At 60.3% G+C, this 27,461-nt stretch overlaps 1 protein-coding gene and 6 non-coding genes across 7 annotated transcripts; 1 reads left to right on the top strand and 6 right to left on the bottom strand.

Annotated features, from left to right (window-relative positions):
- Nucleotides 1-134: 134 nt before the first annotated feature.
- Nucleotides 135-253, bottom strand: LOC142033459 (5S ribosomal RNA). The gene has a single exon (XR_012651175.1). It is a non-coding gene; the product is annotated as a 5S ribosomal RNA (ribosomal RNA).
- A 708-nt stretch (nucleotides 254-961) lies between these two features.
- On the bottom strand, nucleotides 962-1,080 carry LOC142033453 (5S ribosomal RNA). Its single transcript, XR_012651169.1, has one exon. It is a non-coding gene; the product is annotated as a 5S ribosomal RNA (ribosomal RNA).
- Nucleotides 1,081-3,342: 2,262 nt separating this feature from the next.
- LOC142033441 (5S ribosomal RNA) lies at nucleotides 3,343-3,461 on the bottom strand. Its single transcript, XR_012651158.1, has one exon. It is a non-coding gene; the product is annotated as a 5S ribosomal RNA (ribosomal RNA).
- Nucleotides 3,462-5,402: 1,941 nt separating this feature from the next.
- On the bottom strand, nucleotides 5,403-5,521 carry LOC142033502 (5S ribosomal RNA). Its single transcript, XR_012651216.1, has one exon. It is a non-coding gene; the product is annotated as a 5S ribosomal RNA (ribosomal RNA).
- Nucleotides 5,522-6,697: 1,176 nt separating this feature from the next.
- LOC142033491 (5S ribosomal RNA) lies at nucleotides 6,698-6,816 on the bottom strand. The gene has a single exon (XR_012651205.1). It is a non-coding gene; the product is annotated as a 5S ribosomal RNA (ribosomal RNA).
- A 702-nt stretch (nucleotides 6,817-7,518) lies between these two features.
- On the bottom strand, nucleotides 7,519-7,637 carry LOC142033479 (5S ribosomal RNA). The gene has a single exon (XR_012651194.1). It is a non-coding gene; the product is annotated as a 5S ribosomal RNA (ribosomal RNA).
- A 3,051-nt stretch (nucleotides 7,638-10,688) lies between these two features.
- Nucleotides 10,689-27,132, top strand: EFHD1 (EF-hand domain family member D1). Its single transcript, XM_075032104.1, has 4 exons — nucleotides 10,689-11,105; nucleotides 18,874-19,021; nucleotides 24,199-24,333; nucleotides 25,453-27,132. The coding sequence occupies exons 1-4, from the start codon at nucleotides 10,801-10,803 to the stop codon at nucleotides 25,585-25,587; spliced, it is 723 nt and encodes a 240-aa protein (XP_074888205.1). The 5' UTR covers nucleotides 10,689-10,800; the 3' UTR covers nucleotides 25,588-27,132.
- Nucleotides 27,133-27,461: the final 329 nt, after the last annotated feature.

Raw genomic sequence — 27,461 nt, 5'->3', positions numbered from 1 at the left:
AGAGCACACCTGCCCCACCGCCACGACCCCCGCCCTCAGCCGCACACACCTGCCCCTCCACCCGCAACACCGCAGCAAGAAAAGAAAAGAAAAAAGAAAAGAGGGGCCGCCCCGCCGCCAAGGCCAAAACCAAAAGCCTACAGCACCCGGTATTCCCAGGCGGTCTCCCATCCAAGTACTAACCGGGCCCGACCCTGCTTAGCTTCCGAGATCAGACGAGATCGGGCGTTCTCAGGGTGGTATGGCCGTAGGCAGCCCTCTCCCCGCCAAGAGCCCTCTCGGGTGACCACAACCACGCTCCTGCCCCCCCACACTGCAGCCCCACCGACCCACGCCGAGCCGCGGCACGCCTCCGCGACACGCGCCTGCCCCACCACGATGACCCCCGGCACCACCCGCTCACATCCCCACGCACCCCTGCCCCGCAAACAGGCCCCTCGGGCCACCGGCACCACGCTCCCACCCCACGCTGCAGCCTCGCCGACCCACGCCGAGCCGCGGCACGCCTCCGCGACACGCGCCTGCCCCACCACGATGACCCCCGGCACCACCCGCTCACATCCCCATGCACCCCTGCCCCGCAAACAGGCCCCTCGGGCCACCGGCACCACGCTCCCCCCCCACGCTGCAGCCTCGCCGACCCACGCCGAGCCGCGGCACGCCTCCGCGACACGCGCCTGCCCCACCACGATGACCCCCGGCACCACCCGCTCACATCCCCACGCACCCCTGCCCCGCAAAGAGCCCTCTCGGGTGACCACAGCCGCGCTCCCACCCCACGCTGCAGCCCCACCCACCCACAGAGCCGAGCGCCAGGCAGTCGCAGAGCACACCTGCCCCACCGCCACGACCCCCGCCCTCAGCCGCACACACCTGCCCCTCCACCCGCAACACCGCAGCAAGAAAAGAAAAGAAAAGAAAAGAAAAGAGGGGCCGCCCCGCCGCCAAGGCCAAAACCAAAAGCCTACAGCACCCGGTATTCCCAGGCGGTCTCCCATCCAAGTACTAACCGGGCCCGACCCTGCTTAGCTTCCGAGATCAGACGAGATCGGGCGTTCTCAGGGTGGTATGGCCGTAGGCAGCCCTCTCCCCGCCAAGAGCCCTCTCGGGTGACCACAACCACGCTCCTGCCCCCCCACACTGCAGCCCCACCGACCCACGCCGAGCCGCGGCACGCCTCCGCGACACGCGCCTGCCCCACCACGATGACCCCCGGCACCACCCGCTCACATCCCCACGCACCCCTGCCCCGCAAACAGGCCCCTCGGGCCACCGGCACCACGCTCCCACCCCACGCTGCAGCCTCGCCGACCCACGCCGAGCCGCGGCACGCCTCCGCGACACGCGCCTGCCCCACCACGATGACCCCCGGCACCACCCGCTCACATCCCCACGCACCCCTGCCCCGCAAACAGGCCCCTCGGGCCACCGGCACCACGCTCCCACCCCACGCTGCAGCCTCGCCGACCCACGCCGAGCCGCGGCACGCCTCCGCGACACGCGCCTGCCCCACCACGATGACCCCCGGCACCACCCGCTCACATCCCCACGCACCCCTGCCCCGCAAACAGGCCCCTCGGGCCACCGGCACCACGCTCCCACCCCACGCTGCAGCCTCGCCGACCCACGCCGAGCCGCGGCACGCCTCCGCGACACGCGCCTGCCCCACCACGATGACCCCCGGCACCACCCGCTCACATCCCCACGCACCCCTGCCCCGCAAAGAGCCCTCTCGGGTGACCACAGCCGCGCTCCCACCCCACGCTGCAGCCTCGCCGACCCACGCCGAGCCGCGGCACGCCTCCGCGACACGCGCCTGCCCCACCACGATGACCCCCGGCACCACCCGCTCACATCCCCACGCACCCCTGCCCCGCAAAGAGCCCTCTCGGGTGACCACAGCCGCGCTCCCACCGCACGCTGCAGCCTCGCCGACCCACGCCGAGCCGCGGCACGCCTCCGCGACACGCGCCTGCCCCACCACGATGACCCCCGGCACCACCCGCTCACATCCCCACGCACCCCTGCCCCGCAAACAGGCCCCTCGGGCCACCGGCACCACGCTCCCACCCCACGCTGCAGCCTCGCCGACCCACGCCGAGCCGCGGCACGCCTCCGCGACACGCGCCTGCCCCACCACGATGACCCCCGGCACCACCCGCTCACATCCCCACGCACCCCTGCCCCGCAAACAGGCCCCTCGGGCCACCGGCACCACGCTCCCACCCCACGCTGCAGCCTCGCCGACCCACGCCGAGCCGCGGCACGCCTCCGCGACACGCGCCTGCCCCACCACGATGACCCCCGGCACCACCCGCTCACATCCCCACGCACCCCTGCCCCGCAAAGAGCCCTCTCGGGTGACCACAGCCGTGCTCCCACCCCACGCTGCAGCCTCGCCGACCCACGCCGAGCCGCGGCACGCCTCCGCGACACGCGCCTGCCCCACCACGATGACCCCCGGCACCACCCGCTCACATCCCCACGCACCCCTGCCCCGCAAACAGGCCCCTCGGGCCACCGGCACCACGCTCCCACCCCACGCTGCAGCCTCGCCGACCCACGCCGAGCCGCGGCACGCCTCCGCGACACGCGCCTGCCCCACCACGATGACCCCCGGCACCACCCGCTCACATCCCCACGCACCCCTGCCCCGCAAACAGGCCCCTCGGGCCACCGGCACCACGCTCCCACCCCACGCTGCAGCCTCGCCGACCCACGCCGAGCCGCGGCACGCCTCCGCGACACGCGCCTGCCCCACCACGATGACCCCCGGCACCACCCGCTCACATCCCCACGCACCCCTGCCCCGCAAAGAGCCCTCTCGGGTGACCACAGCCGCGCTCCCACCCCACGCTGCAGCCTCGCCGACCCACGCCGAGCCGCGGCACGCCTCCGCGACACGCGCCTGCCCCACCACGATGACCCCCGGCACCACCCGCTCACATCCCCACGCACCCCTGCCCCGCAAACAGGCCCCTCGGGCCACCGGCACCACGCTCCCACCCCACGCTGCAGCCTCGCCGACCCACGCCGAGCCGCGGCACGCCTCCGCGACACGCGCCTGCCCCACCACGATGACCCCCGGCACCACCCGCTCACATCCCCACGCACCCCTGCCCCGCAAAGAGCCCTCTCGGGTGACCACAGCCGCGCTCCCACCCCACGCTGCAGCCCCACCCACCCACAGAGCCGAGCGCCAGGCAGTCGCAGAGCACACCTGCCCCACCGCCACGACCCCCGCCCTCAGCCGCACACACCTGCCCCTCCACCCGCAACACCGCAGCAAGAAAAGAAAGAAAAGAAAAGAGGGGCCGCCCCGCCGCCAAGGCCAAAACCAAAAGCCTACAGCACCCGGTATTCCCAGGCGGTCTCCCATCCAAGTACTAACCGGGCCCGACCCTGCTTAGCTTCCGAGATCAGACGAGATCGGGCGTTCTCAGGGTGGTATGGCCGTAGGCAGCCCTCTCCCCGCCAAGAGCCCTCTCGGGTGACCACAACCACGCTCCTGCCCCCCCACACTGCAGCCCCACCGACCCACGCCGAGCCGCGGCACGCCTCCGCGACACGCGCCTGCCCCACCACGATGACCCCCGGCACCACCCGCTCACATCCCCACGCACCCCTGCCCCGCAAACAGGCCCCTCGGGCCACCGGCACCACGCTCCCACCCCACGCTGCAGCCTCGCCGACCCACGCCGAGCCGCGGCACGCCTCCGCGACACGCGCCTGCCCCACCACGATGACCCCCGGCACCACCCGCTCACATCCCCACGCACCCCTGCCCCGCAAAGAGCCCTCTCGGGTGACCACAGCCGCGCTCCCACCCCACGCTGCAGCCTCGCCGACCCACGCCGAGCCGCGGCACGCCTCCGCGACACGCGCCTGCCCCACCACGATGACCCCCGGCACCACCCGCTCACATCCCCACGCACCCCTGCCCCGCAAAGAGCCCTCTCGGGTGACCACAGCCGCGCTCCCACCCCACGCTGCAGCCTCGCCGACCCACGCCGAGCCGCGGCACGCCTCCGCGACACGCGCCTGCCCCACCACGATGACCCCCGGCACCACCCGCTCACATCCCCACGCACCCCTGCCCCGCAAACAGGCCCCTCGGGCCACCGGCACCACGCTCCCACCCCACGCTGCAGCCTCGCCGACCCACGCCGAGCCGCGGCACGCCTCCGCGACACGCGCCTGCCCCACCACGATGACCCCCGGCACCACCCGCTCACATCCCCACGCACCCCTGCCCCGCAAACAGGCCCCTCGGGCCACCGGCACCACGCTCCCACCCCACGCTGCAGCCTCGCCGACCCACGCCGAGCCGCGGCACGCCTCCGCGACACGCGCCTGCCCCACCACGATGACCCCCGGCACCACCCGCTCACATCCCCACGCACCCCTGCCCCGCAAAGAGCCCTCTCGGGTGACCACAGCCGCGCTCCCACCCCACGCTGCAGCCTCGCCGACCCACGCCGAGCCGCGGCACGCCTCCGCGACACGCGCCTGCCCCACCACGATGACCCCCGGCACCACCCGCTCACATCCCCACGCACCCCTGCCCCGCAAACAGGCCCCTCGGGCCACCGGCACCACGCTCCCACCCCACGCTGCAGCCTCGCCGACCCACGCCGAGCCGCGGCACGCCTCCGCGACACGCGCCTGCCCCACCACGATGACCCCCGGCACCACCCGCTCACATCCCCACGCACCCCTGCCCCGCAAACAGGCCCCTCGGGCCACCGGCACCACGCTCCCACCCCACGCTGCAGCCTCGCCGACCCACGCCGAGCCGCGGCACGCCTCCGCGACACGCGCCTGCCCCACCACGATGACCCCCGGCACCACCCGCTCACATCCCCACGCACCCCTGCCCCGCAAACAGGCCCCTCGGGCCACCGGCACCACGCTCCCACCCCACGCTGCAGCCTCGCCGACCCACGCCGAGCCGCGGCACGCCTCCGCGACACGCGCCTGCCCCACCACGATGACCCCCGGCACCACCCGCTCACATCCCCACGCACCCCTGCCCCGCAAACAGGCCCCTCGGGCCACCGGCACCACGCTCCCACCCCACGCTGCAGCCTCGCCGACCCACGCCGAGCCGCGGCACGCCTCCGCGACACGCGCCTGCCCCACCACGATGACCCCCGGCACCACCCGCTCACATCCCCACGCACCCCTGCCCCGCAAAGAGCCCTCTCGGGTGACCACAGCCGCGCTCCCACCCCACGCTGCAGCCCCACCCACCCACAGAGCCGAGCGCCAGGCAGTCGCAGAGCACACCTGCCCCACCGCCACGACCCCCGCCCTCAGCCGCACACACCTGCCCCTCCACCCGCAACACCGCAGCAACAAAAGAAAAGAGGGGCCGCCCCGCCGCCAAGGCCAAAACCAAAAGCCTACAGCACCCGGTATTCCCAGGCGGTCTCCCATCCAAGTACTAACCGGGCCCGACCCTGCTTAGCTTCCGAGATCAGACGAGATCGGGCGTTCTCAGGGTGGTATGGCCGTAGGCAGCCCTCTCCCCGCCAAGAGCCCTCTCGGGTGACCACAACCACGCTCCTGCCCCCCCACACTGCAGCCCCACCGACCCACGCCGAGCCGCGGCACGCCTCCGCGACACGCGCCTGCCCCACCACGATGACCCCCGGCACCACCCGCTCACATCCCCACGCACCCCTGCCCCGCAAACAGGCCCCTCGGGCCACCGGCACCACGCTCCCACCCCACGCTGCAGCCTCGCCGACCCACGCCGAGCCGCGGCACGCCTCCGCGACACGCGCCTGCCCCACCACGATGACCCCCGGCACCACCCGCTCACATCCCCACGCACCCCTGCCCCGCAAAGAGCCCTCTCGGGTGACCACAGCCGCGCTCCCACCCCACGCTGCAGCCTCGCCGACCCACGCCGAGCCGCGGCACGCCTCCGCGACACGCGCCTGCCCCACCACGATGACCCCCGGCACCACCCGCTCACATCCCCACGCACCCCTGCCCCGCAAACAGGCCCCTCGGGCCACCGGCACCACGCTCCCACCCCACGCTGCAGCCTCGCCGACCCACGCCGAGCCGCGGCACGCCTCCGCGACACGCGCCTGCCCCACCACGATGACCCCCGGCACCACCCGCTCACATCCCCACGCACCCCTGCCCCGCAAACAGGCCCCTCGGGCCACCGGCACCACGCTCCCACCCCACGCTGCAGCCTCGCCGACCCACGCCGAGCCGCGGCACGCCTCCGCGACACGCGCCTGCCCCACCACGATGACCCCCGGCACCACCCGCTCACATCCCCACGCACCCCTGCCCCGCAAAGAGCCCTCTCGGGTGACCACAGCCGCGCTCCCACCCCACGCTGCAGCCTCGCCGACCCACGCCAAGCCGCGGCACGCCTCCGCGACACGCGCCTGCCCCACCACGATGACCCCCGGCACCACCCGCTCACATCCCCACGCACCCCTGCCCCGCAAAGAGCCCTCTCGGGTGACCACAGCCGCGCTCCCACCCCACGCTGCAGCCCCACCCACCCACAGAGCCGAGCGCCAGGCAGTCGCAGAGCACACCTGCCCCACCGCCACGACCCCCGCCCTCAGCCGCACACACCTGCCCCTCCACCCGCAACACCGCAGCAAGAAAAGAAAAGAAAAGAAAAGAAAAGAGGGGCCGCCCCGCCGCCAAGGCCAAAACCAAAAGCCTACAGCACCCGGTATTCCCAGGCGGTCTCCCATCCAAGTACTAACCGGGCCCGACCCTGCTTAGCTTCCGAGATCAGACGAGATCGGGCGTTCTCAGGGTGGTATGGCCGTAGGCAGCCCTCTCCCCGCCAAGAGCCCTCTCGGGTGACCACAACCACGCTCCTGCCCCCCCACACTGCAGCCCCACCGACCCACGCCGAGCCGCGGCACGCCTCCGCGACACGCGCCTGCCCCACCACGATGACCCCCGGCACCACCCGCTCACATCCCCACGCACCCCTGCCCCGCAAACAGGCCCCTCGGGCCACCGGCACCACGCTCCCACCCCACGCTGCAGCCTCGCCGACCCACGCCGAGCCGCGGCACGCCTCCGCGACACGCGCCTGCCCCACCACGATGACCCCCGGCACCACCCGCTCACATCCCCACGCACCCCTGCCCCGCAAACAGGCCCCTCGGGCCACCGGCACCACGCTCCCACCCCACGCTGCAGCCTCGCCGACCCACGCCGAGCCGCGGCACGCCTCCGCGACACGCGCCTGCCCCACCACGATGACCCCCGGCACCACCCGCTCACATCCCCACGCACCCCTGCCCCGCAAAGAGCCCTCTCGGGTGACCACAGCCGCGCTCCCACCCCACGCTGCAGCCCCACCCACCCACAGAGCCGAGCGCCAGGCAGTCGCAGAGCACACCTGCCCCACCGCCACGACCCCCGCCCTCAGCCGCACACACCTGCCCCTCCACCCGCAACACCGCAGCAAGAAAAGAAAGAAAAGAAAAGAGGGGCCGCCCCGCCGCCAAGGCCAAAACCAAAAGCCTACAGCACCCGGTATTCCCAGGCGGTCTCCCATCCAAGTACTAACCGGGCCCGACCCTGCTTAGCTTCCGAGATCAGACGAGATCGGGCGTTCTCAGGGTGGTATGGCCGTAGGCAGCCCTCTCCCCGCCAAGAGCCCTCTCGGGTGACCACAACCACGCTCCTGCCCCCCCACACTGCAGCCCCACCGACCCACGCCGAGCCGCGGCACGCCTCCGCGACACGCGCCTGCCCCACCACGATGACCCCCGGCACCACCCGCTCACATCCCCACGCACCCCTGCCCCGCAAAGAGCCCTCTCGGGTGACCACAGCCGCGCTCCCACCGCACGCTGCAGCCTCGCCGACCCACGCCGAGCCGCGGCACGCCTCCGCGACACGCGCCTGCCCCACCACGATGACCCCCGGCACCACCCGCTCACATCCCCACGCACCCCTGCCCCGCAAACAGGCCCCTCGGGCCACCGGCACCACGCTCCCACCCCACGCTGCAGCCTCGCCGACCCACGCCGAGCCGCGGCACGCCTCCGCGACACGCGCCTGCCCCACCACGATGACCCCCGGCACCACCCGCTCACATCCCCACGCACCCCTGCCCCGCAAACAGGCCCCTCGGGCCACCGGCACCACGCTCCCACCCCACGCTGCAGCCTCGCCGACCCACGCCGAGCCGCGGCACGCCTCCGCGACACGCGCCTGCCCCACCACGATGACCCCCGGCACCACCCGCTCACATCCCCACGCACCCCTGCCCCGCAAAGAGCCCTCTCGGGTGACCACAGCCGCGCTCCCACCCCACGCTGCAGCCTCGCCGACCCACGCCGAGCCGCGGCACGCCTCCGCGACACGCGCCTGCCCCACCACGATGACCCCCGGCACCACCCGCTCACATCCCCACGCACCCCTGCCCCGCAAAGAGCCCTCTCGGGTGACCACAGCCGCGCTCCCACCGCACGCTGCAGCCTCGCCGACCCACGCCGAGCCGCGGCACGCCTCCGCGACACGCGCCTGCCCCTCCACGATGACCCCCGGCACCACCCGCTCACATCCCCACGCACCCCTGCCCCGCAAAGAGCCCTCTCGGGTGACCACAACCACGCTCCTGCCCCCCCACACTGCAGCCCCACCGACCCACGCCGAGCCGCGGCACGCCTCCGCGACACGCGCCTGCCCCACCACGATGACCCCCGGCACCACCCGCTCACATCCCCACGCACCCCTGCCCCGCAAAGAGCCCTCTCGGGTGACCACAGCCGCGCTCCCACCCCACGCTGCAGCCTCGCCGACCCACGCCGAGCCGCGGCACGCCTCCACGACACGCGCCTGCCCCACCACGATGACCCCCGGCACCACCCGCTCACATCCCCACGCACCCCTGCCCCGCAAAGAGCCCTCTCGGGTGACCACAGCCGCGCTCCCACCCCACGCTCTACAGTCTGTAATGCAGATTGTCTGATTTGTACTTTGTTTTATACTGCAAGAGTGTACTGCTATGGTTGTACCCAGTTGTCAGAGATACGCATCAGCATTCTTAAAACAGGTCCCTACGCTTGCCCTCCCGGTTATTGTGCCATCTCTGTACCAATTCCACTTTGCAGATGATTGTGTCTTTCCTCATGTTATTTACCAGCCATCTCCTACCCCTCAAATTTATTTCCAGCAGATGGCAACCTGGCTGTGCTGTTGCTGATTTCACCGTCGTTCTACTCTGGTCTCTGCACACCCTGCAAGCCAGAGAAGCACCTTTTTGCTCATGAGTCTCCAGGGTGGCCAGTGTCCTGGCAGCACCTCCCAGCTCTCCTTGCCATACCCCTTGAGTGGAAGAAGTTGCTCTCCACCATGGATGTGGCAGTGTCTGAAGGCAAAGCAGTGTGGGCACAGCACATGCCATCCCTTCCACTCGGCAGCTTTGTTTTCAGGCAGTTTTGGTGTGATACACCTGCAGTGGCCTTCCCGTGCCACAAGCGTGGTGACCCTGCAGCCATCCCATGCCATGCCCAAGCAGGAGGTAGCAGGCAGGGTTTCTGCAAACGGCCTCAGCAGTAATTTTCTGAGGAGGTTTGGTGAGAATGACCTTGCCCAGGAGTATCCGCTGTAGGTCGCCACGTTGTGGTAGGGTCAGAGAGCTGCTTAGCACCCGCCGGGAGGTGCGAAATAGCCACGTCACAGCCGCTGGGACAGGTTCCCCATGATGCACAGGCTCGGGCACGTAGGAGCCATAAGCAGGCGGCCGGTGCGAGCTGATGCTTTCCTCTCCCCCTCCTCCCCGGTGGGTAAATCCCATCAGCAGCTACCCTAAACCGCTACACTCCAGCCCTGATCCCATCTCGGGGGTCGACATCAGCCTCCGATCAGCCGGGCCAGGGTCGGACAGTCCGGGGAGGGACGCCGCTGTGCCCCGCCGAGGCCAGGGAACGGCAGGGATGGCACTGGGCACCGGCCCGGGGAAGGGGAGCGGCGTGGCGGAAAGGGGCCGCCCGTCTTCCGTGCTCTCCGGAGAAGGAGGGGGAGGCCGGAGCTCAGCTGAGCTTTGTCCTGGGTTAATTTTAGCCCAGGGAGATAAGAGAGGGGAGGCGCATGGAGGGGCTTAAGGGGTCCCTCTGCGCCGGCACGGGGCAAGCCTGGCCTTCGCCGTCCCTGCAGGCGTGGGGTGGGCTGCGGGGTGCCTGGGGAGCCAGCGTGGCCTGTCTGCTTTCCCCGGCCGCGGGGGGGGGGCCCGGCCGGACTGGGGGCTCGTCTCAGGCCGGAGAACGGGGTGGTGCAGTCAGCGGCTGTGGGGTGTCCGTGGCCTGTGCACTCCGGGGCCGGCGTCGTGCCGCGGAGTGGGGCGCAGGGGGCTCATTGGGGGGTGCGTGGGAGGGTGAGCATGGGGATGTATCTGAGTGGGGGGGTTCCCTGTCTGGGGAGGCGGGTACCTGTGGGGAGATAGTCTGTGGGGATGTACCTGAGCAGGGGTGATTCCTGCGTGAGAGAGCGTACGGGTGAGGGGGTCAGCCTGCGGGGTTGCACCCGACTGTGGGTGTACACGCAGGGGGTACCCCTGGGGAGGGGGAGGTAGGGCGACCGCCCCCCGCGCGGACGAGCCCCCCCCCACCACCGGGGCTGCCGCCGAGCCTCCTTAAGCGCCCGCCCCGTCCCGGCCTCCCCCCGCCCCGTCCCGCCCCGTCCCGCCCCGCTCCCTCTGAGTGAGGGAATAAAGTTGCGGGCCGGGACAGGCGAGCCCGGCTGGAGCGGAGCCGAGCGGGGTAGGACGTCGCGGTGGCCGGGCAGCTCCGGGCCATGGCCTCGGAGGAGCTGGCGCAGAAGCTGCAACGGCGGTTGCAGTTGGAGGAGAGCGGGGCGGCAGTGGAGGGCGAGGCGGCGGCGGGGCCGGCCGGCAGGGGCGAGGAGGCGGCCGGGGACGAGGCGGAGCGGAGCTGCCTGACGGCCAGCGCGGGCGCGGAGCTGAGCGCCAAGCTCTGCCGGCGGCAGGACATCAACGAGGGGGCAGCGCAGCCCCGGCGGGCCGCCGTCTTCAACCCCTACACCGAGTTCAAGGAGTTCAGCCGCCGGCAGATCAAGGACATGGAGCGCATGTTCCGCCTGTGAGTGGGGTGGGAGCGGGGGTTCGCCCCCCGGGGAGGGGGGAGGACGGGTTTTGGGCTCTGCTTTTCCTCCGCAAACACTCCCCGAGCTTTTCCCCGGGGGGGACATCTGGAGAGAGCCTGCTTGCTCTTGGCGAGATGATTGCATTTTTCCGCGGTTTTGCGGTCGGGCTGGAAGAAGCTGCGGCGGGTTACCAGCGCCATTTGATCCCGATATTGTCCCTGTGTGTTTGGCGGGGGGCGGGGGGAGGAGGTTCGTAGGGTTTGCCTCTGACCCGGAGCTGGGGCTCAGTCCCGCGCTTAGATCGCGGTCTGGGCTTGCCTCTGCTCAACCCGGGTTCAGGACGATGGCTGTTTGTGGTGGCACCCCCGAGCTGTGGCTTTGGGGGATTCTTTGGGTGGGACAGGGGGCTGGGAGAGCACAGGTGCTGCTGCCCCACCCCCTGTGGCACCTGGTGGGTCTGGGTCCTGGGGCCTTGCAGCGACGCTGGGCATCTGCCTGCAGCCACTGGGACCCCGAACATCCCCAGCAGCTTTGCTGGCACTGGCAGGCAGTGCTGGATCCCCATCCAGGGTTCTGTTTGCCAGGCCTTGTGCTTGCTCCTTCTCATGCACCCAAACAAAGCTTGAGCACAGCTTCCTCTTGCTTCCCCCTTCCTGGGGGCCGGGATTCCCAGCAGGAAGGTTTGTGTTAAAGTCAAGCTGCTGGTGGCAATGTGGAGAGCTGCTGCTGTAAGCAGAAAGGCTTGGCCCTTCCTGGGGCCAAGATCCAGCCTGCATCTCTCCCCCATGAGTTTTGTCCTGGCTCCTGCAGTTGGGCTGTGCCTGGGCAGCTTTGGTTACTTGTGCTCAGGTTTCCCTCCAGCACCACAAAACCTTGCGCTCCCGGGGACTGATGTTCTCCCAGCCCCAAGGAGAGGGGTTGGGCAGGCAGCCGCATGAGCCAGCTGGCCGCAGGCAGGCAGGGCTGCCAGACTGGGGGTGAGCTGCTGCCAGGCACGAGGAGGCAGTGCCACAGAGGTGCTACGTGGGCTGTCACGGCAAGGCACAAAGATCTTCTTCAGCTCACAGAGGTGACCGCAACAGGGTTTGTAACTTGCTAGGTCCTCAACTTCCTACCTGGAAGCTGCCTTGGGCGCCCTGGAGGCTGGGGTCATTGCGAGGAGACCAAGAGCCTGGTTGAACACTTCCACCTCCTGATGCTGCAGGGTGTTGCTAGCCCCAGCCAGGGCTGTTACTGTGGGAGGCAAGGCGATGGGCTTTTGTGAGCTCACCAGAGTTCTTTGTTGCAGGGGCAGCGTTGTGTTGGCAACTGGGCACAGGAAGGGAGGTGGTCTGGGTGAGAATGCTGTTCCGCTCGCTGCTGTGCCCCTTTTGATGACAGTTAAAGGGGATCCCACTCTGCAAAGGGTTGAGACATGGTGCTGCGAGGGCAGAAGGACAAACCATGCTGGCAGCTGTAGTGTTCAAAAGCTGTGGGCAAGAGCCCGAAGTGGGCAGCGGCACTGCCTCAATAGGGATAAGGAGAGGAACAGTGGTGGTTTGGGAAATAGAAAGTAGAAGAGCTGAATTGCAGCCGAATTTTTCAACAATGAGCTCATTAAACACCAGCCTTGTAAGCGGGAAACCTAGGCTTTGCTGTTGAATGCTAATCAGCTGGTCAATGTAGCTGGAAAACATTGTGTGCCCTGTGAGGACTACTGCAGCTGAGCACCAGCCAGTCATGCCAAAAAGGGCAGAAGCTGGGCTTGCACTCCCCGTGCTCTCCTGTGCTTCTCGGACAGGTGGATGGAAAACCCTGTCCTGGTTTCACTCTCTTACAGGCACCTGATGTTAGTGGTGGCAGAGGATCTGGTCTTTGCTCCATCTGCTCTCAGTGACCAGTTTCAAGTACTGGCCAATGCCACGTGATCCAGGGAGGAGAGGAAATGTTCCCCTTAATTCCTGCCAGTCAGAGCTTGAGTTAATGTGATTAAGGCTTTTATTCTCTGTATGGCTTATTGGCCCTGGGCACCATAACCTGGGGTCTTTCTTACTAATGGTAAAAAATAAGCCTTTGACAGACAAGGATTTATCTTCTCACTGTCACAGTTTGCCAGGGTTCTGCTGTCAGACTTCCCATCCGCAAGTGTTTCTTACCAGTTCAGTGGGACCTGTAAATCTGTTATTCAGACTAAACTTGAGCCTGTGGGACCTGGGCATGGTGTGGGCTGGGTAAGGGTGCTCCAGCTGGGAAGAGGGAGTTGCTGGTGATAGCGGCTGCTATGGTGTCTGTCAGGGCGTCCCATGGTATGGCTGGTGGCTGTGACCACCATGTGCCAAGGGTGGAAGCAAAGGGCTTATCTGAACATGGGACTTCCCAAAATCCAGTGCTCCATCTAGGTGCTGTGTGCTGCTGGGAGCATCCTTCCAAAACAGAAACGATGCTCCTGCTGCCATGGTTGGGCTCACTTTTCCCCCTCTTGTCCAAGCCTCCTCTTGGCAGCATCCCCCCATTTTGGCCCCATTCCCCTGGAGATGGTGTGTGGGTATCTGCTGCGGGAGCTGGGGCTGTGCAGGAGCCTGTGGGGGCTGCTTGGATGCAGGCAGCTCTCGGGATGGGTATTTTTTTTTTTGGCAGAGGGACCAGGAAGTCTGCAGCTCAGGCTAATTATAATGTGACCTAATTAGCTGCCTATTCTGACAATGTGTGAGGACTGTGGTAACCATGATAACCTTCCTTCCCCAAGTCTTGTGAGCAAACCCTCAGGAGCTCTGGAGTCTCACAGCTCCCCTTGGTGCCATCTTGTCCAGGGAAATGGCAGAGGGGGGGGTGAAAGCCAGGCTGTGAGGCTGTGCCTGGCAGGAGTGACCTTTCTGAGGGCGGTAGGGGGGAGGAGAACAACCATCGGCTTCATCTGCGCACTGCGAGGGAGTGGAGAAATTCCAGCCATGCTATTGCTTTTGTATTTAGGGTATTTCACGTGTTGCCCATGTGTTTCATGAGTACCTTGTGCCTGGCTGGTGGGAGAGGCTGTGATGTCTCCTTGCCCTCCTGGAGCCACTTGGGAGCCCCTTGCCAGGTGTCCCTGTACCAAGGGACGTGTCAGATGTGCTGCAGCAGACCTGCTTGTTCCAGGACTGCCGTGCTCCCAGTGTGACCTGTGGTCTGTGACCGGCTACCTCTGGAGTCCCAGTGGTCTCAGGGAGGTCATCCCTATGGGGACTCAGCCACCCCAGGTGCCCAGCACCCAGCCTGGGCCCTGCAGGCTTCTGTGCCTCGAGGTCTTGCCCAGCGTCTCAGAGGAAATCTTGCTGGAGGAGACTTTCGTCTTGCCATTGTGTCCCTCCAGGAGCAGGAGAGCTCCTGCTGCCTGGCCTGGGAAGGATGGAGCTGCACAGGGCTGAGGAGCCTGTTCCTGTCCCCACCCTGGTAGGGAGGAATTGTTTCCAAAGCTCTTGGCAACAGATTAGAATATTTCAGTTGGAAGGGACCTAGAATGATCACATCTAGTCCAACTGCCTGACCACTTCAGGGCTAACCAAAAGTTAAAGCTTGTTAAGGGCATTGTCCAAATGCCTCTTAAACACTTGACAGGCTTGGGTCATCGACCACCTCTCCAGGAAGCCTGTTCCAGTGTCTGACCACCCTCTTGGTAAAGAAATGCTTCCTCACGTGCAGTCTGACCCTCCCCTGGCACAGCGTTGAACTGTTCCCATGTGTCCTATCACTGGATACCAGGGAGAAGAGATCAGCACCTCCCTCTCCATGCAAGGTGAAACGCAATGCTCAGAGGGAATAAAGTACTACTTAGAAAGGATTTTGAAATATTTAAGAGGAGATTATTACTACTTCAGCACCATTAGTCCGACTGCTTTATTTCAAAGCCTGTTTTAGGCCATTGCAGCATGCAGGAATTGCAGATCAAAGTCCAGGTGCCCACAGTGTGTGGAGCAAGCTCAGGTACAGCAAACATGTACAGGGAGGGCAGGTTTTCTTTCCAGCTGTTCTCAAGAGCCATGAATGTTTATAAACTGCTCTTTGATCCTTCAGGAGTTGGGATTTCTTATTCAACTATCCTCCCACCTCCCCTTGTTTTTTTTTCAGGCTGCAGAGTTGGTACAGGTGATGCAGTCCTCAGCATCTCCTTTTTCCTCCCTTCTTGGCACTTCTTTCTTTTGTGGTGTAACTCACCCCCAGCTGTGCTGTGTAACACCATTACAATGATTGTACTTGGGCAGAAATCATGTGTAACACACTTCTTGCTCTTAAGCGAGTCTGTTCAGCAAGTATTCCCTCTTCCCCCTCCCCAATTTCACCTCCGGCTTTCCTCCCCCAGTGTTTCAGCAGCCAGGCACGCTCTGCAGCCTGGGTGGAAGTGAGCCAGTGTGGGAATCTGGGCGCATCCTTGTTGCAGCAGATTTTGGCAGCCACTGCCTATGTCTCATCTGCTGCCAGGAACACTGCTGCGGCGGCACTGCAAAGCCTTATCGCGTCAGCCGTGGTGCTCATGGCTGCCTGCGGTGTCCCAGCCATTGCAGGTGGGGACCCGCCATGGCACTGACTTGCTGCTGGAGTTGCATGTCTGCCTGCAATGTGAGATGTCTTTGCCCATCAGCATGAGAGCCCCTCTGTCTGCAATGCCTGCGCATCACTGGGGTGATGTTTGGCTTGCAGCCCTGGGGAGCTCTGAGTCCGAAAGAAGCAAATCTCCAGTGTCATGGCAGGACAGCGGGTGACAGGAGCGGGGGCTGAGAGGGCTAGCAAGGCACCCGAGTGCTGCATACTCTTGCTGTGCCACTTCTGGAGCACAGGATGGGACGGCTTCCTGGGATGCATTTGGGGACCAAACTTGCCCTGGTGCCCTCCTCCAGCTCTGCCTTTGCTCCCTGTTAGGGCTCACTGGTGTCTAGCACCATGACAGAGCTGCTCTGCAGGCAGGGAAATGGGTGTGAGTGGTATCAGGGGCTGGCTGGAGCCCTGGGCCCTGAAAGGGAGCTCCCAAAAGGCACACAGTGGGGTTTTTGGTAAGGCTAAGTGTGCTGGGAGCATTGGCTGGCCAACAACGTGCAGCCCACACCGTGCCCCATTGCACTGAGTGCCTGTGCCTGCAGGGGGGTGATGGGGAATGAATTGCGCCTTCTCTCATGCCCTATAAATATGCCTCTCCCTAAATAGTCTGGCTCCGTGGCAGCCGAGTGGCTGTACACAGGTCCTAAAATACTTGGGCTGTTCTAGGAGGCAAGGGGGGCAGGGAGGAAATGCAGCAGTTTGCAGGGTGCTGCTGTTGCTCTGCAGGATGGGCACCAAGCGTCCAGGGGCTTCAATGTCCCTCTCTCTGTCCCCGATTGCAAGGGACTGGTAACCCGATTTCGGGGTGCATCTTGGTCGCACCAGCTTTATCCTGGCCTGGTGTGCTCAACACCCATTGTGTGACTGGTACAGCGTGCTGCTCTGCTGTGGTGGCCTGCCACTGGCAAGACCCCATTTCTCACAATCCTGGCTTTGTGCTGCCTCTCTGCAGGGATGACGAGCCCTGAGGCTGTGCCCCATGCTTAACCCTTTCGAGATGGTGCATTTACCCCTGGGCTTAGGGCCAGGGCAGGCACGAAGGGATGGTGTTTGCCTGCGGGTAGCGTCCATAGCAGAAGGGTGAGATGAACATGGCAGGCACGGGCTGGGCATGTGCCCTTCTTCTGCATTCATCTCCATTATCCAATGCCTCCGAGAGGGGCTGGCAAGTGTCCTGACCCTGGATGGGCAGCCCTTGGTGGGGGCCTCAGTGTAGTCCTGCTTCGGCACCCAGCCAAAGGGCAGTGTGAGCTTGCTGGGACCCAAAAAAAACCCCCAATCCCAAGTGCCTCCCTGCCACGATATGCTTTGCTGCTTTATCTGATCAAAGGCACTACCTCTCCAATCGCCTTACTCTGGAGGAACACCTCCACATCCGTTCTCCCAAACTTAAAGGAAAATCAAATTGACAATTAAATATTGCACTTATTACACTTCTGTGAGGTCTTGAAAGTGCATCTCTGAGCTGGGCTGGGTAATGCTGTGAATGTGTGCCTTAATTAACTGACACCTTCCTTGCTGTGATGAATGCACTGCTTTTCTGCCCTGTGATGTCTTCGGTCTGTGACCTGGTTTCTGATCCAGCAGAGGTTTCTTTCCTAGTTTTTTAGTGAGCTGTCTGGCCTGGTGGGTTCACAGGTTTGTGGGGTGCAGAGAGTGCAGGCAGACTGGTAGCAGGGGCTGCGTGCCAGCCTGGCGATGTCCCTGTCATTCGGGGTCTTATGGGCTTGGGACCCTTGGAAACAGGGAGGCACAGAGAGCATAAAAGCTGCTTGTGGAGGTCTTTGGAAAGCTGTGGAGGCTACCCCAGTTTGGGGGAGCAACATCCTGTGCCTGTGAAGGCAGGGGCAAGGCTCTTGGCTGCAGCCCTGCCTCACATTGCCCATGGCTGTGAGCAGCTTGGGGCCTGTGGCTTTGTTCGTGCCTTCCTCTGCCACAGCTTCCTCTGCGGCTGTGAGGCTTCTCAGATGGAGAGGGCTTTCTTCCAGGGTAACCACAACTGTGCAGATCTCTGTCTGGGACAGCTACAGCCATCGTTTCTTTGGAAGAGAGCTAACAGTCAATGAAAGATGATGGGAGGGAGGATTTGACCAGCTCCTGCCAGCTGGGAAAGCTTCAGTGCTGTGCCTATGGTTTTCTTTCTGAATGGTTGAAAGGATTTAACTTTGTCAGGGTTGAGATGGTGGCAAGGAGGGCAGGAAGCAAGGAGGCAGTGGCAGGCTGTGCACTGGGGCTGAGCTCAGCCTGGTGGACCTTGCCCCATCTTCCCATGCGAGCCCCCAGCTCTGTGCTGGACCCTGATGGCAGGACCAGGATGAGAGAGGGCTGTCAATGGGCTGTGACAGCGGGGCACCCATCCCTCCAGCCTTTGGACTTTGCAACCCGGTGATGGCCCTGGTGGGTGTGAAGCGCTGGTTGCTGGGTGGGCTGGATGCTTTACTCTCACCCGCAGCAGATGTCAGGGGAGGAATTGGTGCACAGACTGAGTCCCAGACTGAGCACAGTGGGTCACGACCTCACCATCCCTAAAGCACTCTGCCCCTTGCACGGGTGCGCTCTCCTCCTGCAAGGAGTCCTTGCAGTCCTTTGTGTTCCATTGGGAGCGTGGTCCCACTCCAGTCTTGCTTCTAGAGGTGGGCACTGGTTTCCTCTGCCAGCAGTTCCCCGGGATTGCCTTTCTGCTCTGCCTGGGGACACTGAATAAACAGCTGCCCTGAAGCACAGTGTTTGTGTAGTATAAAACCATGTTGGAGAGGAAAGATCTTAACAGTTAGAGGGAGTGTGTTTTGCTTATGAAGAAAGATAGCTGCTTTCTCCTGGGAGGTTCTGGTTGGTCTCTGCTCCCTGTTTCTCCTTGAAACGAGTAGGAGACATGGCAGCGGCTGGCTCTGGCATGCCTTTGCCTCACTGCGCCAGTGCATGGTGTAAACTGTGTGCTGGGCACACAAGTGGGTGAGATGGAAATCCCACTGAGGTAAGCTGAGTTCCTCTATGTTCCTTCTGTGTGGGTGGTTTGGTCTGAGGTCCCCTGAGCACTTCTCTCTCTGATGAGACAGCTCTGAAAGCTGCAAGCTACTTCCCTGAGCTTAATATAGCTTCCCTTCTCCCCCAAGTTTTGAACCACCCTGTGACTTTATCCATTTGCACGGTTCCTCTTCTGGGAAGATGGATATGGGGGATGATGAGTGCTGACCCTTTCCCCTTTGCAACCCACAGGTATGACTCAGGACGGGATGGGTACATTGACCTGATGGAGCTGAAGCTGATGATGGAAAAGCTGGGAGCCCCCCAGACCCACCTGGGTCTGAAGAACATGATCAAAGAGGTGGATGAAGACTTTGATGGGAAGCTCAGCTTCCGTGAGGTGAGGGTGGCTGCAGGAGCAGACAGGGTTGTGGCTGTGGGGTGGAGAGAGGAGGCAGTCAGGCCCTGTAGTCTGGCTGTAGGTAGCCCTGTCCCCTCTGTTTCTGCAGCTGTGGGGTGCAGTGGAGAAGGAGGCAAGCTTCCCCATGCCATGGGGAACTCAAGTTGTGGAGCTGTGTCAACATCCATCGCCATGTGGCAGTAATGGTACCTGGTGCTAAAGCTCTCCAACCTCCTGATTGCTTTGGGAGCACATTTGAGCCCTGCTGTAGTTGCCTGGGAGTGCTGTCAGAACTCCTTGCTGTAGCTGGAGGTGGCATGTCCCTTCAGTCACAAGGTCTCATTGCTGGGCTCCTGCAGTACAGCAGCTCGGGCCTCATTTCAGGTGCAGCGCAAGGGTTCTGCTCAGAGCAACTCATCTCATGGGGTGCAGGAGGCTGCCTCTTCCAGTTTATGTTGGGTCCCTCTCTGCATCATGCAGTGACCAGCCACAGCGAGCTTCACGAGGGGTGGTCACCTCCCTGCAGCAAGGAATAAACCATGTAATGCAGCAGTTTGGTACTGCATGCTGGCTCAGCAGGGACACACAGCAAACAGATCTGTCTGTCACCACTGTGCTGAGACCACTGGGAGCAGCGTGGGCAGGCCAGGAACTGCTGCTGGGTGGAGGAAGAGAGGGAATTTGAGCAGTGACCTGTAGGTGCTCAAGGGTACACAACTCATCTCAGCAGGAAGGGGGAGCCCAGATACCAAAGCCTCTTGTTGCATCGTCTCCTCGTCCCAGGCTTTGATTGCTGTCTCAGAAGCATGTGTCATACTGTGGATTTCTGAATTAACCAACAGCCCCTTAGGCAGCAGGAGGGCTATTGCTGCTTGTGTCCTGCACCGGTTGTGAGGGCTGTGCTCCTGTCCTGCCTCCTCCTGCCCCAGGGGATGGCAGTGATGGGCCCTGAGCAGCTGGGCTCCCTAGTTTCTGCAGGGGCTGTGCTCTCACCATGCCTCCTCCAGGGTGGGGGTTTGGTTATGGAGAAAAGGTGCAGAGCTCTCCACAGCTCAGGATGTTGAGGTCTTCATTATGGAAATGCTGAGACCTTTGGCAGTGCCTGGGAGGGAGGATGAGCAGCCAGGGCCTGCCCATGACTGGCTGGGCTGGTTGGGGTGTGAGGGGTGACTGACAGGTCACAGAGCTGCTGTACCATCTCTCTGTGCTGGCATGTCACACCATCTTCCCCTGCTTTTGTCTCCCAAGGGTTTTGTTGCATTTCTTTTGCTGTAAGAGGGCAGCAGTAGAAGACAGAGGCCAAAGACTGTTGGGTTACAGCACCCAGCCTTTAGAGAGGAGGGGGAAAGACATGTAAATCTGGGAAGCGAGAGCCTGTCTGTTCACACTAGGAAAGCCCTAAGCTGGTAGCTCCTCTGGGCAGGGAAGGAGATGTGCCCAGTCAGAGGTGAACTGGGGGTAGCAAAGAATCCGGCAGAGCAGGAATATTATTGTGCTCTTGGCCCCAGGTCAGATGGTGATTGCCAAATCACTGTGTGGGCTGGAGGAGCCCTCTGTTTCTCTTCATGCCTCCTGGGCCACCCTTCACCCTGGGTGAAGAGCTGGGGACAGCCTCTGGGCTTGCTGCAGAGGCTATCTCCTGTGAAAGAGAAGTGCCTTTATCCTCAAGGCTCTGGAAGATGCTGTGATGTCCTGGCACCAGTGGCAGAACAGCTCCTCTTTTGCTGCCACCTGTTTGGAGCGCAGCCCCCTGCACCGCTGCCCATCAGCTGGCATGGGCTGCCTGTGCTGCCAGCCCTTGGCATGCGGCACACGGCAGCTGGTGCTGTTGTAGCTTCTCTCCAGATGCAAAACGATGGTCAAACACAAGCTTGAGTGGTACATGGGTTGGAATGAGGGAGCATCACTGACAGAGCTCTGGGGACAAATTACATGGCAGCTTTGGCATGTACCCAAAGCTTCCCATGGTAGAGAGGAGCAGGATGCTTCCTGCCTTGTTGCAGATGTGCTGTGTCCAGCTGCTGTTCGGGCAGAGGACTGGCAGGGAAGCAGGTTTCCTGGTGGGTGAGGAGGTCTGAACTAGCCCGTAGCGCTGTCCCACTCTGCTTCCCATTGGTGGTGACAAGCAAGCACATGGAGGGTGACCAAGGTGATTTGGAGTATTCTGACAACACAAGGAGAAACCCTGGTTTAAATGAGTGTCTGAACTCACCAGGGTGTGACTTGAGCACTTGAGGGCTCCTGTCTGCCTCTCCAGAGAATAACAAGTCCTGACATACCTGCCTGAAGATTTGCTTCTTGTGGCCTGGCCAGAGAATTGGCAAGGACCTCTTTCACTTGTGATAGGTCACCTTTTGCTGCTGCTTTGAGTAGTGTCATGTCCTCCCATCCCAGGTAAGCTGTTACCTGGAAAGCAGGCTCGTATGGCTCTGACTTGCTGCTGATGAACTGCTGGCCCTGTTAGGAAGGCTGCCTTCTACCACTGACCTTTGAGTGTCCATCAATACATCAACAATTAACTACACAAGACTCCCTCTGTGACTCAAGCAAAGAAATTTAGGCTTAAAAATGTTAGGTACAGTGAGGGGGGGGAAAAACCACCTTTGTCTAATTCCGTCATTACCACAGGAAACCAGAGTTAGTTGCTATCGTAGTAATGTCTAATTGTAGCTGCTATCTAGAAGCCATAAAAATCCCCCCACGCCTGCACCAGCTTAAATGCTGACCCACATCATGTGTTTGCAAGCAGGCTTGGTGCAAACCACAGCCTTGGGTGGCACTGCTTTTCTGGCTAGCTGTTGCAAGGCTGCTGCTGCTGGTCAATCCTGTACCTTCCCTCGCATCCCTGAGGCCAGCACGGTGCCCAGTGGGGCTGCGTAACTGCAGCATCGCTCTGAGACCTGGCACTGTGGGGTAGGTCTTGGATCATGAAGGAAGGACGTGAGAGCAGATCCATCTCTTATCTCTTCTGAGGTTAGTGGGGTGGGAAGTGTGTGTCACCTTGTCCTTGAGAGCACAGCTTTTAAAGGTGCCAACATTATTCACTTTTGCTTCTCTATTGACATTTCCCTGAGGCTTAGCTGCATGTGATGTGTCCTGGGCCCAGCAAGAGTGTGAGACAGGCTGGGAATGGGAGCTGAATGGCGATTGCTAGTGTTCTCTAGTTAGTAAGGACTGATGCCTCGAGGGCAAACAACTGATGGGGTGAGCTGCAGGCAGTGCGCTGACATGCGAGGAAGGATTGCTCCTGAGCTCCTGTGGAAACCAGCATGGTGCCCCATAGTCCACCTCGCTGACGTTATGCGGTGTCTGCTGCAACTGGTGGCTTAGTCCCTGGTTTCCTTTAACACAGCCTGCCCTTCCTGGCTGGGGCAGCCCATATTCCACTGGAGGATTGCTGCCCATCCCCTAGTTTCAGGATGATTCATGCACACTTGTACTCATGACTGGGTGTTTCCAGTCCCTCCCTGGGTGACAGCTGTACCAGACCTCAGGATTGTGCTGCCTCTGCTGCCCTTTTCCGATGCCAGGAAGCAGGACTCACAGGGTGGAGCAGAAACTGTGAGGAGGAACCATGACTAATGCCAGCCTGGCTGCCAGCCCTCTGTGTCTCCATGCCCGCTGGTGGAGGAGGGGAGGAACTAGCCTGAGCCCAGTGGATCTGAGCAGAGGGAGAGGATGTCTTGGGGAGAATTTGGTTTCTTTTTGAGCAGGATGTTCTGCCCATTAAGCAGAGCATCATTTAATTTCTTACGTATGTTTGGAGGGGGAGAAGTTCCCTTCCCAAGCACAGCTGGGTTTCTGGCTGCTCTGAGCTGACCACATGTGGGTTACAAGACAGTTGTGTGAAGCAATGCCTGGTGATACTGCCTCTCTGAAAGGGCAGCCAGCGCTGCTGTCATCTCCACACCCTTCCCCATGGGAGGCTTTCCCAAACTCTTTGCGTCTCCACCAGCTTCTGCGAGCAACTTGAAGCAGGGGAGTGCTTCAGGGGCTGGCTCAGTGCAGATGCTGGGGCTCTGCTGCCCTCCTCTGGGATAGCTCGGGCTCTCCGTAGGAAGAAGCAAAGTCCAAAGCCTGGTAGTCTGAGGAGCACAGCACTAGAGGTAGTTGATGTTCCTGTGCAAATGGATCTCAAGGCAACCCTACGTGGTATGTGCAGCCCTCTGCACTGGACTGAAGTGGTGCAGTGCTGCAACTTTGTTGCTTGTGCTCCTTTTGTACCCGGGTGACTTGTCCCTGTCTCTGTTCTTTCCGCACCGTTCCAAGTGTTGAGACACCTCCTGGGGTGGCCAAGAATAGCAGGGAGTTACAGGACCTCTCAAATTATGCATAGAACACCCACATCTTAACCAGGAGTTTGGTTAGCAGGTGGAAGGTGGTGCAGAGGTGTTTATTTTTATGTAGGCAGGTTTTGTCCCTTTTGTAAAAACAAAAGTGTGCTTTCCTGGAGTGTAATACAGGCTCTTTGTTTGTTTGCCTTTGGAATTCACTTGCCAATATGCGCTCTGCTGTAGTGACTCCATCCAGATTTGTAAAATGTCTGTGGTCCAGTGCAGGACAGAGGCTTCAAAACAAGTTGCTCTGTGGATGCTTGTTTGAGCCACTCTATCCCAGGGCATGCACACACCTGGGCTGCTGTTCTTTCGAACAGGAGTGCACTGGCACCTTGGTTTGTAGAGCCTGGGGTTCAGGTGTAAGCCAGGGCCATCTTTGCCCTGCTTTCGTTGTCATGGGGTGTGATCTGAGCCCCCAGAACACTGGAGAAGCTGGTGGGGGACTTGTGAATACACCATTAGGCTGTGGGGACATAAAGAGGTATATCTGAGCCTACCATACTGTTGTACTAGGCAGGTGGAGAGGTGGCTGCCTACCTCTGGCCATGTAGCAGCCCGGGCTTGGTAGGAGGTATGCTTCACCAGAGCTCTGCTCCCCAGGAAACCCTCTTTTTCTATGAGATCTGTACCTCTTGTAGGCTAGCAGGGCTGTGTACTGGAGCCAGGGCACTGGAGCACAAGTTCTGTGCTGCCACTTGGTTTATGTAGACCTGGTTTCCTCAGCAACATTCAACAGAAATGTAAATTCCAGTCCCCTCCAGGCAAATGTCTGTGCTGTTTGCATTTTGAGTTGTTTGAGCCTCAGTGAGCAACTTGAATGTTTCCTCTCTCTCTTGCTAGTTCCTGCTGATTTTCCATAAAGCTGCAGCTGGTGAACTTGAGGAGGACAGCGGCCTGTTGACCCTTGCGAAGCTCTCCGAGATAGATGTCTCTATTGAGGGAGTCAAAGGAGCCAAGAACTTCTTTGAAGCTAAGGTATGGTGTGGCACAGAGGAACATGAAAAAGCTCTGCACACAGGCCTTAATTGCCACTGAGACACAGACCCTGCTTGCTTTTCAGTAGAAGATACTGCCAGATTTCTCCCTAGCTAAAAGGATGCGTATTTCATGCCCCTCCCTGCCCCAACTCAGCCATAGCTTTTCCCTTCAAACTTTGTGGGACTTTAGCTACAGCCTTCCTCTGCAGATCAGTCAAGACTAGAACAGCTTAATTCACCATCTCTGCTGTGGGTCTTACCCTGGTAGAGCTGACTGGCTAACCGGTGTCCCTGTGGCTGGGAGCTCTATGGGACTAGCTGGCTGGCTGCTTTTAAAGACAAAAGCATCCTGGAAACTAATGCAATGGGGACTGAGTTTCCCATTTAGCAAAACCTCCCTCAACCAGAACACTCTGAGTTCAGTGGTGAATGGCGTATTTTGGAGTATACAATTTCAGACATCTCTTTCTCAAGCAGCTCTCTGTAACCTTTGGAATCAAAATTATTCTGTAGGGTCCCAGGGTTGGCAGAAAGAGCTTTGCACCATTTGAAGCTGACAAAGCACCCTTTTTGAAAGCTCTCTTGGAGAGAAAATAATCCTGCTTGTTTATATAAGAAGTTTTTTCCCAAGAGCATAACACAGCTATTGCACAGCAGATGTACTGAGATGAAAGCTGGAAAAATAGCCAGTGAATAAACAATGTCTCTTTGATCTGCAGATTATCTGTGGTGTAGTATGATGTTCTCAGATTTGGCTGTGATTCAGAACTGTTTTCTGCACTGTGTACTCATGACTTATGCTATGCTGCCTGCTTACAGAAAGAATATATGTGACCCACTACTGATGGCACTGTTTGGGTCACTTGTTAGTGACTTATTAGTAAATGACCTTTCTCTTGTTGATGTTAAAGTCAAGGAAGCTAACAGGTGTTGGGTGTAAATACCCAAGCACTGCAGTGTAATTAATACTTGACCCATCCTGACATTGCTTCCCAGCAGGCACAGGGAGGTCCAGCAAACAGTTCTGCATTGTCATCTGGGAGTAGTTCAGGCTCTGGCTCTCCCTCTGATGCAAGGCCTGACACTCTTCTATTTTCTTTCTCTCTCTCTTATAAAGGTTCAGGCCCTCTCTTCAGCCAGTAAGTTTGAGGCAGAGATAAAAGCTGAGCAGGATGAGCGAAAGCGTGAAGAGGAGGAAAGGAAACACCGCCGAGCAGCTTTCAGGGAGTTAAAGTCTGCATTTACCCAGTAACCAAGCAGCCAATATGCACTCTGAGATTGCACATGACTTGGTACCTTTCCCAGATCAGGGCTCTACCTGGAGAGAACTGCCTGGATCCTGCCTAAAACTCCTCACAGCTTTGCTAGCCTTCTTCTCCTGAAGATCCTCCTGAGTTTCTAAGGGCACAACTCTTGCAGTTACTATGCTTTCATAATGATGTGAATCACAAGAGCTGTGTATGTGCTGTTTGCTCTGAACTGTCAGGAACACATCGTCCTGAAGCAGAAACAGCAGGTAGCAAATCATGGGTGAGCACTGACAAGTGTCATGTTTGCCTACTTCATTCTTTCCTTCTTTTCTATAAATCCTTTTTCTCTTAACCCCATATTAATTCATTCCTTGCTTGCAGGCAAGTAGTGAGGTCTTGTGTAAATCAGGGTGTACAAAGTACAGCTTGACTTCCTGTACGTTTGTGCTGCTGTTGGGTGTTGTCATGCATCCTTGACTCCCTCTTCTTCCTCAAAGCCCTATGCCACAGGCACTGTGAAAACACTGTGAAGAGAGAAAGATGGTTACTAGGGACATGGATCAAATTAATTACCGCTTTCTGTAGCATTTTCTGCCACCCAGCATGTTGGAGAGTCTTCCAGTTTTTCTTCTCTGAAGTGCCATAGTAACAAACCTCTCAATAAGAGGCGAGATTTCCCAAGACTTTGAAGGGAGGAAGCTGGCTCTGTCTTAAATGAGGAATAGAAAACTGAGTTGCCTGACCATGTATCTTCTTTCACATTCCATCACATTTAGTGTACTGTATGGCTTCACTGTATTTTCCAGCCTTAGGCAGCTGTATCTGTTTTTAAGGGATATTGCCAGCTAGACAATGCAATCAGATGGCACACTGGGGTTTTCTATTTGGAACTTTGCTCATATCCTGAATCATGCAGGTGACGTTATTTGATTTTTGTTAGAGTCATGACAGACAACACCAGCCCAGCATACTGAGCAATCCCTGCTGAAGAAGAGCAACGAGGTGATCATGTTTAGCTGAACTGAATTCGGAGGGTTTGCACTATGTTATTAGCTATTTTCTTTTGCAAACACAGGAAACTTGCCCACAAATGTTAAAGTGCCCACTGGTTGTCTGGATATATACACTTTAGGTCATGGCAGGGGAGCTGTGTTCCCTCAGAGACCTCTCTCAAAACATGGATTTGCTCAAATTCTGCCTCTGCTATTGCCCCAGTTAGTGCATTTTAAATTTTTTTTTTCCTTTCCAGAACAAAACTCACCAGTTGTCTTTTCACTTGTCTGTTTTGCTTCTTAAACTGTGAGCACTAAACTGTGAGCGTGGAATAATAAATAGAAAAAAACCTCTACTCTTTAATGTCAGGTGAAAGAATTGCTAAACAAGTAAACTGTGTGTATATATCTTCACAGATTATATTTTATAAATCACGCTTTTTTAGCTAAATATTTATAATTAAATGTTTTTATACTTTACAACAAAGCAGATAATTTCATCTTCTATTATTTCTCCTGTTGCTGAAATGTACAAATAAAGCGTTGTTATCTCCAGTCTTGCCTGTGGTTTATTTTAGGTCCTTGAATATACCATTTTGTTCAGAAATTACGGTAGTGATCCTCAGAGCTTGGCATCCTGACTTGGGTGAGTGAGGGAAGTGTTCAGCCCCTTCTTGATAGCACTTCCTCTTCTGTACAACAGTTCTGGTGTAAAAAGCCCTAATGTCTGCAATTCCTCAGAAAGGGATGTGGCTGTGTAAGTATTTGAAATACTGCCCACTGCTAAATGCTGACATTTGAAGGTTGTCAGCCTTCCTGTATCTTAAAATAGTCACTGTGTCTCAGCCCTGGTGGTGCCCAAGCTGGGAACCGGGCAGGTTGCT

Source organism: Buteo buteo, chromosome 7 (genome assembly GCF_964188355.1).
Source record: "Buteo buteo chromosome 7, bButBut1.hap1.1, whole genome shotgun sequence".
NCBI classification, from domain to species: Eukaryota; Metazoa; Chordata; class Aves; order Accipitriformes; family Accipitridae; genus Buteo; species Buteo buteo.
This window is presented reverse-complemented; position numbering and strand designations above follow the sequence as displayed.